The sequence below is a fragment of the Saccopteryx leptura genome, chromosome 2, assembly GCF_036850995.1.
Source record: "Saccopteryx leptura isolate mSacLep1 chromosome 2, mSacLep1_pri_phased_curated, whole genome shotgun sequence".
Classification (NCBI taxonomy): Eukaryota; Metazoa; Chordata; class Mammalia; order Chiroptera; family Emballonuridae; genus Saccopteryx; species Saccopteryx leptura.
In genome coordinates, this window is record NC_089504.1 from 224,939,899 (window position 1) to 224,957,986 (window position 18,088).

The 18,088-nt window shown below is 44.4% G+C and overlaps 2 protein-coding genes and 1 non-coding gene across 5 annotated transcripts in view; 2 read left to right on the forward strand and 1 right to left on the reverse strand.

The window, feature by feature from the left end:
* The first annotated feature begins 1,187 nt into the window (after positions 1–1,187).
* On the forward strand, positions 1,188–4,923 carry DNAJC28 (DnaJ heat shock protein family (Hsp40) member C28). Its single transcript, XM_066370303.1, has 2 exons — positions 1,188–1,307; positions 2,436–4,923. Exon 2 carries the CDS (start codon positions 2,467–2,469, stop codon positions 3,619–3,621), a length of 1,155 nt encoding a protein of 384 aa, XP_066226400.1. The 5' UTR covers positions 1,188–1,307; positions 2,436–2,466; the 3' UTR covers positions 3,622–4,923.
* TMEM50B (transmembrane protein 50B) overlaps positions 1,192–18,088 on the forward strand; it is a 46,758-nt gene continuing 29,861 nt past the window's right edge. The window contains exon 1 of one of the 3 annotated variants that reach the window (XM_066370305.1): positions 1,192–1,307. The gene's annotated coding sequence lies outside the window, so the exon portion shown is untranslated. Of the gene's footprint in view, positions 1,308–14,003; positions 14,147–14,564; positions 14,721–18,088 lie in introns of those variants that run through there. The other 2 variants (XM_066370304.1, XM_066370306.1) reach the window with 2 other exon arrangements.
* Positions 16,495–16,570, reverse strand: TRNAM-CAU (transfer RNA methionine (anticodon CAU)). Its single transcript has one exon. It is a non-coding gene; the product is annotated as a tRNA-Met (tRNA).

An 18,088-nucleotide genomic window follows, 5' to 3' on the forward strand; every position in this document is an offset into this window, starting at 1 on the left:
AGCTTTTATCTCAAAGGGCTGTTTTAAGGATTACAAGACTATACATAAAGCACTTGGCACAGCGTCTGGCAAAAAGTAAATGCTAAATACACGTTTACCAGTTACTGGTATTCTTATCTTACAATTAAACAGAGGCAGAGAAAAGCATGTAACAGGTTTTCCCAGGTCTGACTCTCAAGTTTTTTACTATTTCCATTGATTTGAAGGGGTGGGAGGGGATGGGGGGGAAGAAGGGGGAGAGAGAGGGAGAGAGGGGAGGGAGAGAGGGAGGGAGAAAGAGAAAGAGAAAGGCATCAACTCCTTCCACTTAGTTGTTCCATTTAGTGGTGCACTCATTGGTTGCTTCTCGTGCCCTGACCAGGGATCCAACCCACGATCCACACCTGAACCACGTTTTATCCACTGGGAAACCCCGCCAGGACCTCTTTTTTTGTTTGTTTGTTTTTAATGATCTGCTGGTACTAAGTCCCTATGACGGTGGGTGTATTTAAAGCCAGGAGACCCTATTTTGATTTTGTCTTCTGTCCTCAGCCCGTACCGACCCCTGGCTACTCGAGCTGCTAAGTACTTGCTGAGCTGATGAAGGACTAAGTTTCTAGCCTGGGTCCACTACATCTTTCTGGGACAGGTAGGTCTTTGTCGTCTCTGCGCAGGTGTCCCCGTCTGCACACCCAGAACAGGCTGTTCAGGGAAATGGACTCGTCCTCCCTCCCCAAAACAAGCCACTGAGGGCCGCTGCGCTCCGAACCACTAAAAACTTCAAGGGTCCCAACCTACACTCACCACCCTCTATAATAAGCCCTCCATGCCTCCACGCAGGTCTCCGCGACACCCTGCTCGTCCGTCCCCCCAGCCCCACCTCCCATGCGGTAGGCGAAGGAGCAGGCGCAGGTGCACGGCGGCGTCCGGCCGCGTCGCACTTCTCGGAGAACTACATCTCCCACAATCCCAATGGGCCTCACCACTTCACGCTCGAGGCGGGGACGGAGGCGGAGCGGGACGCCCCAGAGCGGGACGGCCTCCCCGAAATGTCCTGCCTGTGCCCTTTCGGGTAGACTATGCTTTGAGAGAGATTCTTGGGTTCCCTGGTAAGGTAGGACACCTGTCCTGACGGGGTACGATTCTGCCCCTCTACCGCCTCTCAAGTACCTCAGTGTAAAAGGGTACAGTGCAGCGGAGACCCCGCCGCCGCCGCCGCCGCCGCCGGCCCCGGTGGAGGTTCCTAGGAGTGAAGGGCGGACCGCACACGCTTGCGCAAAGGCACAGCATGGGGGGAGCCGCTGAGCCTCATTCCGGCGTCTGAGAAGGTGAGTAGGGGCCCGGCGTCCGTGTCTCGCGTTAGGACTGACCACTCCCCTGCAAGGACCGCCGTTGGCCCTACCACTGTCTTCCAACAGACTCTAAACGCCATTGATCCCAGTTGTGCAGAAAATTGGGGTCCCCAGAGACCTGTTTTAGCGTACGTACATCAAAATGACACAGTTAAACCACTTCCATCATTTCATTGCCATTATCTGTGGAGAACCCTTTCTCCTCTACTATACCATGTGTTTTTAAAATAACAGCTAACATGTTGGGAGGGCTCACCTTTTATCTTGGTTTTCCCGCAGGTAGCAAACAGCTCCTTCCAAACAAAGCTATTAGAGCTAAAGTCTTTTGGATACTTGATTCTATTCAATTTAGTGTCAGACTACGTACAATACTTTCTCATAGCCTCTGTTTCATGTATGTAAGTTTTCTCATGAACAGAATCTTTGAGACGAACACACTGATAGAGTAAAGAAATGGTGGTGCTAATAAAGTTAATAATCTACTGGAGATACAGAGGAACATCTTATTGTGTCCTAACCCTAACCATTTTGCTAATACCTTGCTATGTGACCAGGTTTTGCTGCTTAACCTTCTGGGCTTACATTTTCCCCCTTTGTTTATTTATTTTATTTTATTTATATATATTTTAAGGTTTTATTGATTGATTTTAGAGAGAGAGAGAGAGAGAAGGGGGTGAGGGAAATGGGAAGCATCAATTCATAGTAGTTGCTTCTTGTATGTGCCTTAACTGTGCAAGCCTGTGGTTTCGAACCAGTGACCTCAGCATTCCAGGTTGATTCTTAATCCACTGCATCACCACAGGTCAGGCTGGGCTTACATTTTTTCTTAAAATAAGAAGATTGGATCAATTATCTCTAAGAACTTGCCTGCTCTAAAATTTTGTGGTTAGTGAGTAGAATCCAGATTATATCCGTATGTTAATGCTGATATCATAAACTTCCATTTCTCCGCTAATATAGGTAAAATATAGCTATAAGGGTTTTGCCAGCCTCCTTAGAAAGACCTGCCCCATATTGTACTTGTAATTTTTTCCTTATTGCTGAAAATATGAAATTAGCAGATAATACAACTTTCTTCACCCTATATTTGTTGTCATTTTATAGATCATTGCTAGGAAGAACTCTGGGTACAATAATGAACACACTGTATGTGATGATGGCTCAAATCTTAAGATTTCGTCTGATAAATGCTGTAATGATTCCTAATCGAATGGAAATGTTTCCTTATCTTGGAGTCATTAGAAATAGGATGATGTCAACTCATAAATCAAAAAAGAAGATGAGGGAATATTATAGGCTGCTGAATCTGGATGAAGGATGCTCTGCAGATAATGTCAGGGAATCTTTTCGTAAGCTTGCCAAACAATACCACCCAGACGGGGGCTCTCCTACTGCTGATTCTGCAACATTTATAAAGATTGAAGAAGCTTATAGGAAGGTACTTTCCCATGTGATGGAACAAACAAATGCCAGACAGAGTAAAGTTGAAGAAGAAGAAGAAGAAAAATTCAAATATAGAACACCCCAACACCGGCATTATTTAAGTTTTGAAGGTATTGGTTTTGGAACTCCAAGTCAACGAGAGAAGCAATATAGGCAATTTAGAGCAGACCGTGCAACTGAGCAAGTGATGGAATATCAAAAGCAGAAATTACATGGCCAGTATTTTCCTGATGGTTTAACTGTCAAGGATGTGAGGCAGAGTAAAGAGCAAAAGATAACTCAAGCAATAGAGCGTTTAGTGGAGGATCTCATCCAGGAATCAATGGCAAAAGGAGACTTTGATAATCTCAGCGGTAAAGGAAAACCTCTAAAAAAGTTTTCTGGCTGTTCATACATTGATCCCATGACTCACAACCTGAACAGAATATTGATAGACAATGGATACCAACCAGAATGGATCCTAATGCAAAAGGAAATAACGGACACTATTGATCAACTCAGAGAGGCAATTTTAGTGTCCAGGAAAAAACTTGGGAACCCCATGACACCAACTCAACAGAAACAGTGGAACCAAGCTTGTGAGCAGTTTCAAGAAAACATCCAGAAACTAAACAAGCGAGTTAACGATTTTAATTTAATTGTTCCCCTCCTAACCAGGCAGAAAGTCCATTTTGATGCACAAAAAGAAATTGCCAGAGCCCAAGAAATGTATGAGACCTTTATAAAAACAAAAGAAGTCACAGATAAAAACCCAAATATCATTGATCAGGGAGAAGAGGGGAAAAGACCTAGAGTCAAGACAGGTTTTTTCAATTGGATGAACATGTGGAAATTTACTAAAATCTGACCATTTTAGCATCCACAGTACTGCCCCAAATCATTTTTAGTTGTACTGACACACATTGAGGCTGAGATTTATGGCTATCACACAGAGGTTTGAGAACTGTGTGCCTCAGTACTGTTCATAAAACTACTTACACCGACAGTCATGTGTGAGGGAGAAGGCTGTATGAAACTGCATCACAGAAATGTCCAACTGGCGTTGCTCTGGGAATACAGCAAGAAAAGAAGAGGACTTCAAATAAAACAATTTAATCCATTTCAGAGTTTGTCAGTTATATTATACAATGACTTAGGACAGAGACTCAGACTGGGAATCATAAAGGCTATTCCAAGTGTCTTAGTGCAGTTTTAAACTACAATAACTTTAAAACAGTTGCATACCATCTTCAAACACAGTATTTCAACAACAATAAAAATACATATTTAGCAAAAGTTATAAAACTAAATAAGTGTGAAATTAAGCAAGTAAACCTCCAGGTGATACACGGTTTTTGCAAGTTTGCCCACTCATACACCAGAAGTTATTAACCCTTTGAGTAGTGAGTTTTTTTCATGCTTGCTGACCCCCAGGAGTGAGTTTTGTTTTGTTTTTTCAAAAAATGAAATTAGTTCCAGTTCCAGTTTTATTAACTTAAAATCATGTTTGATAACCAATTTAAGGAGACAATAAGAACATACATTTGCCTTTTGTTTAATGTTTCCTTACACATTTTAAAAATATATCTATCATATTCTGGATGGTCAGGAGGCATGAGGACGTATATGAATGTTAGTACTATACTCAAAAGGTTAAAGCACAAATCTGTTCTGAGACTTTTGGGACACGATGTGGGTGGAAATGTTAAGATCAGGAAATTAACCTGTGGAGTTACTGTACTCTTTTTATAAAGGTCTTCCCTGTGGCTAGTGAATTAAAAAACAACAACAATAAAAACACTAAATATCTGGCTTGTACTTTTTCTTGCCTAACTTCCTTAGCCATTGGCTACAGAAATCAATCAGCCAAGCTCGTTGATTTAGCTATTCTAGAAATAGACACCTGTGTCTTTTGAGTGCATTTTCTGACCTTTCAGGGAAGAAAAAAGAATAAAGACCTTGGGCTCAATGGAAACTTAAGATTTCACCTCTGGCTTCATTCTACGGAGAGATTGAAATGTTAGGTTTACGTGAATCTACTTGTCTCTCTGTGTCATGTATGGGACTCACCAGAGGTTTTTTCAGCCACATGAAAATATCAATTTACTGTCTGAAGAATCTAATTTTGTGTCTTAGGAATCCTTTAATAAAAAAAGACAAGATCTCTGAATTTTCTGCCAATTTGTACCTTTGCCAACCAACAAGAGTTTGGCATTCATGAGATGGTCACATCCCATCCACTTTCAGCAAATCTGACTTTTTCTTTTTTGGTATTTTTCTGAAGCTGGAAATGGGAAGGCAGACAGACTCCCGCATGCGCCGGACCGGGATCCACCCGGCACGCCCACCAGGGAGCGATGCTCTGCCCATCCAGGGCGTCGCTCTGTTGTGACCAGAGCCAGTCTAGCGCCTGAGGCAGAGGCCATGGAGCCATTCCCAGCGCCTGGGCCATCTTTGCTCCAATGGAGCCTTGGCTGCGGGAGGGGAAGAGAGAGACAGAGAGGAAGGAGAGGAGGAGGGGCGGAGAAGCAGATGGGCGCTTCTCCTGTGTGCCCTGGCCGGGAATCGAACCCGGGACTTCCGCATGCCAGGCCGATGCTCTACCACTGAGCCAACCGGCCAGGACCTCCAATTAAATTTATTGAAGTGACAGCATTGGTTAATGGGATCACACAGGTTTCAAGTGTACATTTCTATGATACATGAACTGTAGATTGCATTGTGTGCCCACTACCCAAAGTAAAGTCAAATCTGACTTTTTTTTTTTTTTGAGAGGAGAGGGAGAGACAGAGAGAGAGAGAGGAGAGACAGAGAGAGAGAAGGGGGGGAGGAGCTGGAAGCATCAACTCTCATATGTGCCTTGACCAGGCAAGCCCAGGGTTTTGAACCGGCAACCTCAGCATTTCCAGGTCGACGCTTTATCCCACTGCGCCACCACAGGTCAGGCCTCAAATCTGACTTTTTAAGGTTTGTATAATTGCTCTAGCCACAGAAACGGGCAACTAGAGGGTATGGAGAGTGATCAGAAGGAGCAGGTCTGTTTCTTCACTGAATTCAGAGTGCTGTATTATGGATCCAGTTCAGAAGCATGGCACATGCCATTGTCATTTTGAAAGAATAGGTATTTTGTCAAGTATATGATAGTTAAAACTACATCTTCAAAACAGGACATTTCAGGCCTGACCAGGTGGTGGTACAGTGGGTAGAGCTTTGGACTGGGATGCAGAGGACCCAGGTTCAAACCCTCAAGGTCTCCAGCTGAGTGCGGGTTCACCAGCTTGAGCACGGGTCACTGGCTTGTGTGTGGAACCATAGACATGACCCCATAGTTGCTGGCTTGAGCCCAAAGGTTGCTGGCTTGAGCAACAGGTCACTAACTCTACTGTAGCCCCCCAGTCAAGGCACATATGAGAAAGCAATCAGTGAACAACTAAGGTGCCCCAAAGAAGAATTGATGCTTCTCATCTCTCTCCTGTCTGTCCTTATCTGTCCCTCTCACTGTCTCTCTCTGTCTCTGTCACACACACACACACACACACACACACACACACACAAATTAAAAGGAAATTTCAGGCCTATTTGCTTAAATGATGGGGCATTAATTGCTATAATGTGTTTATTTTGTTGAATGAGTTACTTGGCTTCCAGAATGACAGCATTATTCTAAACAAAATTGTAAACAGTACAACATAGAGCTTTATAATGAGAGCTAAGTTCCAAAACATTTTAGAAGCCTATGATTCTGTGAACTTGCTAAAAAGGGAATTTGCTGTATGAGACACCTAACTGAATTGCTGGAACATATAAAAGAAACCATTTTCATTATTGGATGATGGGAAGGAAAAATTATCCAAGACTTCTAGTAAATCCTTAATTTCAGCACAGCACACTTTATGTTTGTAAATGTCCATATTAATAAAGTTGATTTTAATGATTATTCAATGGTCCATCATTGTATAAACAACTAATAAGAATAACCATGTTAATAAATAAAAAAAATAACCATGTTTTTTGGCTGACAACCTAAATGCTTTTTTATCTTTTAGATTGATGATATAAAAACTGACCATAACATAAATTATTCTTGTTAAGAAGGTAATTTAGTTAAGTAAAAGCAGATTTACTTATTTAAGTAACTGAACACCAGGTCAGAAAGAAGGCTTTGGCCAGTTTTTTGGAGTTAGTTAAATTGGAATCTCACACATTTCTTATGACAGCATTGACCTTTTCCTGTTACTTTTCACCTCCTAACTATCAACTTTTCAGGTGTAGTAGTAATTTATTGAGATTTCTGAACTTATTAATTAGTCCATATCAAACTCTGCCTGGTTCCAGCCTTTTCATTTTTCCTTTCTTCAAACTGTAGGACCAGGTCCCTGGCCCCAACACCTTGAGGACAGAGAGAGCCTCCATCATGGTGGCTTTTGTCCCCCAGCTGACTCAGTTTTGCCTTTGTTCTTTGTGCCTATGGCTCACCTTCAGAAGTTTGGTACCTCAGGGCGATAGTTTTAAGTTCTTTGGTACAACGATGGCATTACTACGCATGTTCTTCACCCTTGTGCAAGGACATAGGCCTGCTTTGGGGGTGCCCCTTCCAAAGATGAAAGCCCCTGTTACATTGTCTCTATGGCTGGGGCCTATTACTCCCTAACATACTTCCCTGCTCCCAGCTGCCTGAGTCCCCATCACTGGGCCTCAGCCACCTTTTGGAACATTCCCAGTACCCCTCAGATGTGGTTGCTGATCTGCTGATGGTTTGCCTGTTCCTAGAAGTAGTGCCTTTTGATTTTGAGCATGTTCCATTCATGCAACGTAAATTTACTGAAGACCTTAAATGGAATCCACATTTCCACCACCTGGATTCTCAGAAATCAGCAATTGAGGGGAACAAATGAGCCCCTCAACCCCAAATGCAACTCTCAGATACTCACTTTCCTTGGTATTACTGCTGCCACCCCCACTGGGCTCCAAGTGGGGGACACTGGGCAGACCTACAAATGTGCTTATTATACCTCTTGCCTGACTGAGTCTAGTCTAGAACATCAAAATATAATTTTCCTCATGGCTCAAGGATGACCCAGAAGAAGGGAAGACTGTCCCTAGGGTGGGATAATTAGGCCTGTGGCTTCTCCAGGTTGTGCACCCCTAGCCTGCTGTGGATTGAATTAGCCCAACATTCTTCTACTTTGGGACAGCCCTCGAGTGACCTAAAAATGCCCTTATCCACCCAAATTTAGACCTAAGAAAGTAGGGTCTAAGGGACTTTCATTCCTGCCAAAACCAATTTCACAAGTCTGGCTTTCTTTTTGAAGACACACATCTTCCCTGGACGACTGATGTATGCCATTTGTCCTTCAGCTCCATTAAGTGCTGCTGTACAAATGACTACACACTTAGTTCCTTAAACAGCACAAATTTATCTTACAGTTCTTGAGGCCTGAAGTTCAAAGTAGAACTCAATGGGCTAAAATCAAGGTACTGGACGCTCTAAGGAAGAACCCAGTCTTACCTCTTCTAGCTTCTAGAGGCTGCCAGCACTCTTTGGCTTGTGGCCCCCTTCATTTGCCTTCAAAACCAGTGACAGCAGGTCCAATCCTCCTCATGTCACATGACTCTCCTGCCTCCCCCTTCCACTTTTTTAAAACTTGCTTTAGTGTTATTTTTTAACTTTTATTTCTTTTAGAGAGACAGAGAGAGAGAGTCAGAGAGAGGGATCGATAGGGACAGACAAATAGGAATGGAGAGAGGTGAGAAGCATCAATCATCAGTTTTTTGTTGCGACACCTTAGTTCAGCGGTTCTCAACCTGTGGGTCGCGACCCCGGCGGGGGTCGAATGACCAAAACACAGGGGTCGCCTAAAGCCATCGGAAATGGCGACCCCTGTGTTTTGGTCATTCGACCCCCGCCGGGGTCGCGACCCACAGGTTGAGAGCTGCTGCCTTAGTTTTTCATTGATTGCTTTCTAATATGTGCCTTGACCGCGGGCCTTCAGCAGACCGAGTAACCCCTTGCTCGAACCAGCGACCTTGGGTCCAAGCTGGTGAGCTTGCTCAAACCAGATGAGCCTGCGCTCAAGCTGGCAACCTTGGGGCCGTGAACCTCCTCGGCATCCCAGTCCGATGCTCTATCCACTGCGCCACTGCCTGGTCAGGCAGTGTTTTTATTTTTTAAAATATTTTATTTATTGATTTTTTTAGAGAGAGAAGAGAGAGAAAGGGGGGGTACGGGAAGAGTCAACTCATAGTAGTTGCTTCTCATATGTTCCTTGAACCAGCAAGCCTGGGGTTTTGAAATGGCCACCTCAGCATTCCAGGTCAATGCTCTATCCACATGCCACCACAAGCCCGGCCCTCTCTTACTTTTAAAGACCCTCATGGTTAAGTTATGTTGGTCCCACCAGATAATTGAGCATAATCTCCCTATTTTAAGGTCAGTTAATTTCATTTCCCTTTATTATGTAACAAATTATTCACAGATTCTGGGGATTAGGATCTGTTTTGGAGGACATTATCCTGCTAATATCCATCCAAAAATGTATATAATTTACACATACCCACTGTCTCAAATACATACACAAATGTGAACACACTATACCTACTCATCTGTAACTTTTTCTTCAAGATCCTTCCGAATCAATACCTTATTTGTTAAGCCTGCATGAAATTGTTGTATGCTCCCATGGAAATTAGAACTACTCAATGCTGAGCAAGTGAAGTAAATAGCAGTGCAAGTTTACACAGACAGAGATCATGAGGCATAGATAGGACAAATGCTTGCTGAAATTATCCTGAGTCAGGAAAGCAATATGGCATGATAATGAGGCACAAGGTATGAGGTACAGAGAAGGCAACAATATCTCACACGTTTATTTTAAATTTACTTTTGAGAGAGAGAGAAAGGTGTGTGTGGGGTGGAGCAGGAGGCACCAGCTCATAGCAGTTGCTTCTCGTATGTGCCTTGATCGGGCAAGCCTGGGATTTCAAACTGGTGATCTCAGCATGCCAGGTCAATGCTATATCCACTGTGCCACCACAGGTCAAGCTTGCTTTTTATTTTAATTTAATTTATTGGAGTGACATTGGACAATAAAATTACATAGGTTTCGGCCCTGGCCGGTTGGCTCAGTGGTAGAGCGTCAGCCTGGCGTGCATAAGTCCCGGGTTCGATTCCCGGCCAGGGCACACAGGAGAAGCGCCCATCTGCTTCTCCACCCCTCCCCCTCTCCTTCCTCTCTGTCTCTCTCTTCCCCTCCTGCAGCCGAGGCTCCATTGGAGCAAAGATGGCCCGGGCGCTGGGGATGGCTCCTTGGCCTCTGCCCCAGGCACTAGAGTGGCTCTGGTCGTGGCAGAGCAACGCCCCGGAGGGGCAGAGCATCGCCCCCTGGTGGGCAGAGCGTCGCCCCCTGGTGGGCGTGCTGGGTGGATCCCGGTCGGGCGCATGCGGGAGTCTGTCTGACTGTCTCTCCCGTTTCTAGCTTCAGAAAAATACAAAATAAATAAATAAATAAATAAATAAATAAAATAAAAAATTACATAGGTTTCAGTTGTGCCATTCCATAATACACCCTCTGTATGCACATCACCCCAAGTTAAGTCTCCATCACCACTTATCTCCCTTTTACCCTCTTCTACCTCTCTATTCCCTTTCCTTCAGCTTACACTTGTTGAACACTTGCCTTGCATTAACTAATTTAATCTTTACAACAACCCTATGATATAGGTATAATTGTTAACTCTTTTTAAGAGATTAGCAAACTAAGGCACAGAGAGGTTAAGTAACTTGCCGTGGGTCATACAGCTAGAAAGTGTTGGGATTTGAACCCAGGCTGCTGTGGTTGGTCTGATTCCCAAACCTGTTCTTACCCACACATTGTGCTATGGTGTTGGCAGAGACTGGAGCAGATCACATTAGTGACACCTCTAGAGTGAAAATTCAAAAACTTCATACATTGCAATTCTTGGGGCTGCCTCAGATTCAGTCTGTTTTATAGTTGGAGTATCATTTTTGTCCTTTATTTGCTTCGAGGTTTTTGCCTCCCTGACTGCCCCTGATACTAATGAGTTCGAAGTAATGTAATGCAGTGGGAAGAAAAAGGGCTTTGGAGCTAGGCAGATTTGCATTTAGGTCCAGGTTTTGCCCTACATTAGCTATGTGACCTTCCTGAACTGCCCTTTCCTCATCTGTCAAATGAGTACAATCAGATTCAACCTGCATACAGGATTGTAATCCTTAGAGGTGTGCTGAACATGACAGGCTGAATGCAGGGTGGGGTCTTAGTGTTTCTCAAAGGGGAGTACTGCCCTCTAGAGGACATTTGGAAAATCTGTGGGGGAATCTTCCGTTGACGCAATGATTAAAGGGGTAGAGCTATTTTGCCGGTTTGGACCAGTATATTGCACCAACTCATAGCTGCTTCACTTTAGTTGTTCATTGATTGCTTGTCATATGTGCCTTGACCCGGCAAGCCTAGGATTTCGAACCAGCAACCTCAGCATTCCAGGTCAACTCTTTACCCACTGTGCCACCACAGGCCAAGATTGGGGCATCTTTATTTATTTATTTATTTATTTATTTATTTTTTACAGAGAGAGAATCAGAGAGAGGGATAGATTAGATAGGGACAGACAGGAACGGAGAGAGATGAGAAGCATCAATCATCAGTTTTTTGTTGCGACACCTTAGTTGTTCATTGATTGCTTTCTCATATGTGCCTGACTGTGGGGCTACAGCAGACTGAGTACCCCCTTGCTCGAGCCAGTGACTTTGGGTCTAAGCTGGTGAGCTTTGCTCAAACCAGATGAGCCCGCACTCAAGCTGGCGACCTTGGGGTCTCGAACCTGGGTCCTCTGCATCCCAGTCCAATGCTCTATCCACTGCGCCACTGCCTGGTCAGGCTTGGAGAATCTTAAAATACTCAATATTTTAAAAAGTGATGAGATTTAGACTATGATAGAAACTTACTATATATCTATTCTTCCTTCCTTCTTTTGTAACAACCCTATTTTTAGCCTTCCTTGCAGTTTAGTGTAGTTAAGTGACTAAGTTTTTGCTAGCACAACAAAAGCAGAAAAGGTATATGCAAACATTTGGAAAGGTTCTTTTTTTTCTTTTTTTAAGCAAGAGAGAGAGAGAGAGAGAGACAGGAAGGAAGAGAGATGAGAAGCATCAACTAGTAGTTGCAGCACTTTGGTTGTTCATTGATTGCTTTTCATACGTGTCTTGATAGGACGGGTGTGGGGGGCTCCAGCTATGCCAGTGACCCCTTGCTCAAGCCAGCGACTTTGGGCTCAAGCCAGCAATCATGGGGTCATATCTATGATCCCACATTCAAGCTGGTAACTGTGCTCAAGCTGGTGAGCCTGCACTCAACCCGGCGACCTCAGGGTTGTGAACCTGGGTCCTCAGCATCCCAGGTTGATGCTTTATCCTCTGTGCTACCACCTAGTCAGGCTGGAAAAGTTCTTAAAGAGAAGAGTGTTCCCTTCTTTGTCCCCTCTTCTAATGGCTGGAATGCAGGCTCAATGGCTGGAGCTACTGCAACTCTTTTAGACCATGAGGTGATAGTGGGAAAGGAACTTGCTATCTTCCAAGTGTCCATATATTTTAAAGCATAAATAATTATATGTGTGACTTTCTTGGCTGGAGCAAGGAGGCTGGATATGTCTCCATGAAGTGCCAGCTCTGTTCCAGACTAACAACTTTGGACTTTTTCTCACTAGCTAACTTTGGACTTCTTAAACATAAAAGAGAAATACCAATATTCTGTTAAGCCACTGCTATTTTGTGGTTGTTTTCCCCTCTACTCTGAGCCAGACCCAATACCAATACAATAATCAGGACAGAAGCAAAATTTTAAAACTTGTTTTTAAAAAGCCAACTTTTACAGGTTAGCAATTTAACCTTTTTTAGGGTTGTACCTATTTCAAAAGTAATTTATTAAACAAATATTTATTGAGCACCTAGATCCTAGCACATGTATTAAGATGATTGCTGCCTGATCAGGTGGTGGTGCAGTGGATAGAGCATTGGACTGGGATGCGGAGGACCCAGGTTCGAGACCCAAGGTTGCCAGCTTGAGTGCGGGCTCATCTGGTTTGAGTAAAACTCACCAGCTTGGACCCAAGGTCGCTGGCTCGAGCAAGGGGTTACTCGGTTTGCTGAAGGCCCACGTTCAGGGCACATATGAGAAGGCATCAATGAACAACTAAGATGTCGTAATGCACAACGAAAAACTGATGATTGATGCTTCTCATCTCTACATTCCTGTCTGTCTGTCCCTATCTATCCCTCTCTTTGACTCTCTCTCTCTGTCTCTGTAAAAAAAAAAAAAAAAAAAAAAAAGATGATAGCTATTGTAACTATAAGTGTATTATTTTACAACTGACAAAATAATAGTATCTGTGAAAATGAGAACTGAGAGTGGAAAAATAACAAAAAGTAGGTATTGTTTCTCTTCCATATATACTAAAATCTGAGGGGGGGGGGGTAACAGGAGTATAAGAGGATAGCATTTTGTGACACAAAATATTTATTTCATTATACCTCAGGTATAAACTCTTTCAGATCCCCATTGATAATACCCAGACTTACACAATTTGTTCTGCAAACAGCTAAATGGTGTTTTATATTCTGTATATTTATGCTGAAAATTCAAGATGTCTTTAAAGGAGACTGTAGGAAGAGACCTGATTACAAGAAAGCTAAAAATCTGGGTGGATGGCGGATAAAAGCATCAGGACAAGTATCAGGAGACCAGTTGTATTGTATTGGACACCTCAGACACTACTATATACATAGTTAGTAGTCTTGGATGAGTAACTTCACTTTTCCAGGCCCCCATTTCTGAGTGGCAGGGATTGAAAAGGCCATATCTTCATACGTTGAGTTCCTGAGAACCCTCCTGGAGCATGTTCCCTACTCTGGGCAGGTCGCGGCCAACACCGTTGGGCCTGTGGGCAAAGGCAAAGAGAGCCCCTGCCTTTTGGTCTTGGCCTCCCTTGGCATGTGATCTCACCGCTGGTGCACTTTTAAGTCCACGAGCCGATATGCAGCGGTGGCAGCCCACCCGTGCCCGCTCAGATGTCTGTACCAGAAGCCAGGTCTAGGCGACTGCCACTCGCACCCGCATGCAATCTGGCTGGTGACCTGCAGAGCTGCGGCGCTCTCGCCCCGCCTACCAGTCTCGCCCCGCCCCCCGGCGATTGGTCGCTGTGCTCCGATTGGTCACTGTGGTGCGCACGGCGCTGCGCCCAACCCTGCGGTGCTGTCACCCAGCGCCCGTCCTCGACTGGCGGCTCCCGGGACTGAAGTAGAGCGGAGCACGCCCGCCCCACTGCTGGCAACCTCTTCCCCTCTGTGCGCCCTGGGGTCGGCCTGGGAGTGGGGGAAGCGGGTGAGTGCGGTCGGCGGGTCTCTGAGGCGCGCACGGGGAGGCGTCCCCGGCCGGCTGGGCCGGGCCTGCAGAGTGCGCGGGTGCCCGGCAGAGCGGACCTGCGGGACTGGGGCCTCCGCCGCCCCCTCCGGCCCAGCCACGTCGCCTCGGCCCGGCCATGGCCATGCGGCGACCGAGCGGGTCGCACCTACGCGCTCGCTCACTGTCGGAAGACTGCACTGGGAGGTCCGGGCAAGTTTGCCTACCCAAGCTGCCAGATTCGCGGGACGACGGCCAGGGGGCGCGGTGTACGGCCCGCGCCGGGCGTCCTGGCGGCTCCGGGCTATGTCGTCGTTCGGCTTGGGCTCTGAACCTTTGCTGGGGGTGTTGTCAGCGTTATGGGGACTATTCCTACTCGCTCCTTAAGGGAGCCAGGGAAGGGGACAGAATCAGTCTACCGTGTTGGATGTCCTTTCAGCTAAGGAGCAGAGAACATGGCCACTGTGGCATGGTAGCTATGCTGGGGAGGGACGCTTCGGTTTCAAATAATAAGTTGTCTTCCGAGTGATTTACAGGGCGGTGCGTAATCTGAAAGGTAAATATATATGTGACCTTTCATAAGCCTCGGTTGTGTGTGTGTGTGCGGGCGCGTGTGCGTGTGTTCGCTCATAGGGAGGATTTAAGCCTCCGATGGGGATGACTGTGTCATCGGCGTTTGTGTCTCTTTTCGGAGTGCCCGCCTCTTCTCTCAGAGTCCCCTACCTGTCCTCGGTCCTTTTTCTAACAGTTCCCGAGGGCTCTTACTCCCAGGCTTGGCACACTTCCATCTCATCATCTGCGGTCACTTCTTAGTTGTCCTCTCTTCTTTCAGACGTGCGTAGGTTTTAGATGTGGAACGGACGTTAAACATTTTTGTTACCATTCAATAATATTTGTGTTAGTTTCAGGTGTACAGCATAATGGCTCTTCCTTCTTAAAATGAAAATTAAAACTGATCTTGAGTTCTGGAAGCCGCTAGCAAAGCAGGTTCAATGACAGCCGGGGGAGAATGGAGTTTTCCTCTTCCGGGAACACGCCCTACCCGCCCCCATTCTCTGCCTACTAGGCTAGGCTTAGGGCAGCCATGACTGGCTGGTCTTGTTAACTCCCTTTCATTGATTACATAATATACTCAGGTTGTAAATTTCTTTTTCTTTTTTTAAAATTTTATTTATTGATTTTTAGAGAGAGAGGAGTGAGAAAGAGAGAGAGAGAAGGGGGAGGAGCAGGAAGCATCAACTCCCATATGTGCCTTGACCAGGCAAGCCCAAGGTTTCCGACGGCAACCTCAGTGTTCCAAGTCGAAGCTTTATCCCACTGCGCCACCATAGGTCAGGCTGTAAATTTCTTTAAGTATATCAAATAAAAAGTTAGAATTTCTTATTTCTTTACTTTGCTACTTTTACATACTGAAGTCTACTCCCTAGAGGGGGGGAGATCATACTGTAATACTGTTGGGCACCTGGGTTAATATAAAGACCCATTTTTGTATCAATACTGTGGACCTACCTCATTTTTAAATTGCTGTATAGTATACCATTGTTTGAATGTACTCTAATATTCAATATATTTATCAGTCCCTTATTGGTGAACATTTTGGTTGTTTCTGGGTGTTAGCCATTAAAAACTTTGTTGCATGAAATTCCTTTTGGCACTGTAGGATAAGTTTCAAGTGGATAAGTTTAGCATATCAGTATAAATGTAATGCTCTTTTCACCAGGAATATCTATAACATAAAGGATTTTTTCATTTAAAGGCAGGAGCTAATTCTGTTTGATTTGAATGCATTTCTTAGAAGCTGTATGTCCTTTTATATTGAGATTAGATCAAGAAAATTTTGAGGACCAGGTTAAATAATGGTGACTTTATTAACCTTGTTATCAGTTAGTGGTGTTGACTTTAAGGTTATATTGACTCATTTGATTGGCTTGGCAACACTGAGTTGAGAGAGCCTTTAGAAAGAGAAAATTGGAACTGACATATTGTATGTAGTACCCTCTGGTGGGAATCCCCTTCGGTATCCAGGAGGAACAGAACTTCTTGTTCTCTCTCTTTCTTTCTTTTATTAATTTATTTAAAATTTTTTTCTGAAGTGAGAAGCAGGGAGGCAGAGAGACAGACTCCCGTATGCTCCCAACCAGGATCTACCCAGCATACCCACTAGGGGGCGATGCTCTGCCCATCTGGAGCATTGCTCCATTGCAACCAGAGCCGTCCTTTGCGCCTGAGCCAACTTTGCTCCAATGGAGATTGGCTGTGGGAGGGGAAAAGAGAGAGAGAGAGAAAGGAGACGGAGAAAGGTGGAGAAGCAGATGTGTACTTCTCCTGTGTGCCCAGGCCAGGAATCGAACCTGGGACTTCTACACATGGGGCTGACGCTCTACCACTGAGCCAACTGGCCAGGGCCCTTGTTGTCTCTCTTTAAAAAAAAAATTATTTATTGCCTGACCTGTGGTGGCACAGTGGGTAAAGCATCAACCTGGAATGCTGAGGTTGCCAGTTCGAAACCCTGGCTTCCCTGGTCAAGGCCCATATGGAAGTTGACGCTTCCTGCTCCTCTCCCCCTCCTCTGTAAAATTAAAAATAAAGTCTTAAAATTTTTATTTATTGATTGATTTTAGTGGGACAGGAAGAGGGAGAGAGAGAGAGAGAGAGAGAGAGAGAGAGATACAGGAACATCAATCTGTTCCTGTATGTGCCCCAACCAGTGATTGAACTGGCAACCTCTGTGCTTCAGGACGATGCCCTAACCAACCGAGCTATCCGGCCAGGGCCTTGTTCTCTTTTTAAATAAGTTTATTTTATTGCAAAATGTATCTCAGGACAAAAAAATGTGTAAAACAGATATGTATATTTAATTTAAAGATTATTATTGCAATGATTATTACTGTATATACCATGATATTAAGAAACAAAACATTGCCCTGGCCAGTTGGCTCAGTGGTAGAGCATCAGCCTGGCATGTGGAAGTCCCAGGTTCGATTCCCAGCCAAGACACATAGGAGAAGTTCCCAGTCTGCTTCTCCACCCTTCCCCTTTTCCTTTCTCTCTATCCCTCTCTTCTCCTCCCGCAGCCAAGGCTCCATTGGAGCAAAGTTGGCCCTGGTGCTGAGGATGGCTCCATGGCCTCCGCCTCAGGTGCTAGAATGGCTCCGGTTGTAACGGAGCAATGCCATATGGACAACATCACCCCCTGGTAGGCATGCTGGGTGGATCCCAGATGCAGGAGTCTCTCTCTGCCTCCTCGCTTCTCACTTCAGAAAAATACAAAAAAAACAACAACCTCAAAACAGAAAATGTTAACATCTTTCTACCAGAAGTGGCTTTTATCCAATTTACTTTTGTTAATCTTTTTTTGCTTTTAAAAATAAGCTTTACTCATCAATATATAAATACACACATTTACACACATGTACATAAATGTGTATGCACACAAACACATGCTAAATAATTTATTTCATTTTGAATGGGGTTAAAAAGAATTCTCATACAAGTAGATAGCATTTTTCACAGTTTTTTTATTGTTACTGAGAGTGTCACAAAGAACTGGTTCCAAGAGGATTTAAGGACTAGGTATTTGTGTAGTGGATGGGGAAAGAAGTATCTCAATACAATTGCTGAGTTACATGTAGTGGTTAATGTTCCAAAGAGAAACAGAGTCATACCTGTAGGATTAATTTTTTTCTGCCGGGCTATAAAATCATAACACAGTATTAATTTCTACAGTTAATTTAAACCTTTCAGGACTATATACTGTGCCTTTATTAACAGTGGATTTTTCATTAAATAAACTGTGTTAACAAAGTTCTTTTCCCCCCAGAGTGTAGATGAGATCCAAACAGGCTTAAAGAAAATGCTAGGACTTTCGAAGTGTGAGATTAAAATTTTGTTTCCTAATTATAAGCACAAACTTGACTGTATAAA

Bases quoted from the DNA above. Each gene is read 5' to 3' on its own strand.
- DNAJC28 (XM_066370303.1), top strand. From the start codon at position 2,467: ATGAACACACTGTATGTGATGATGGCTCAAATCTTAAGATTTCGTCTG.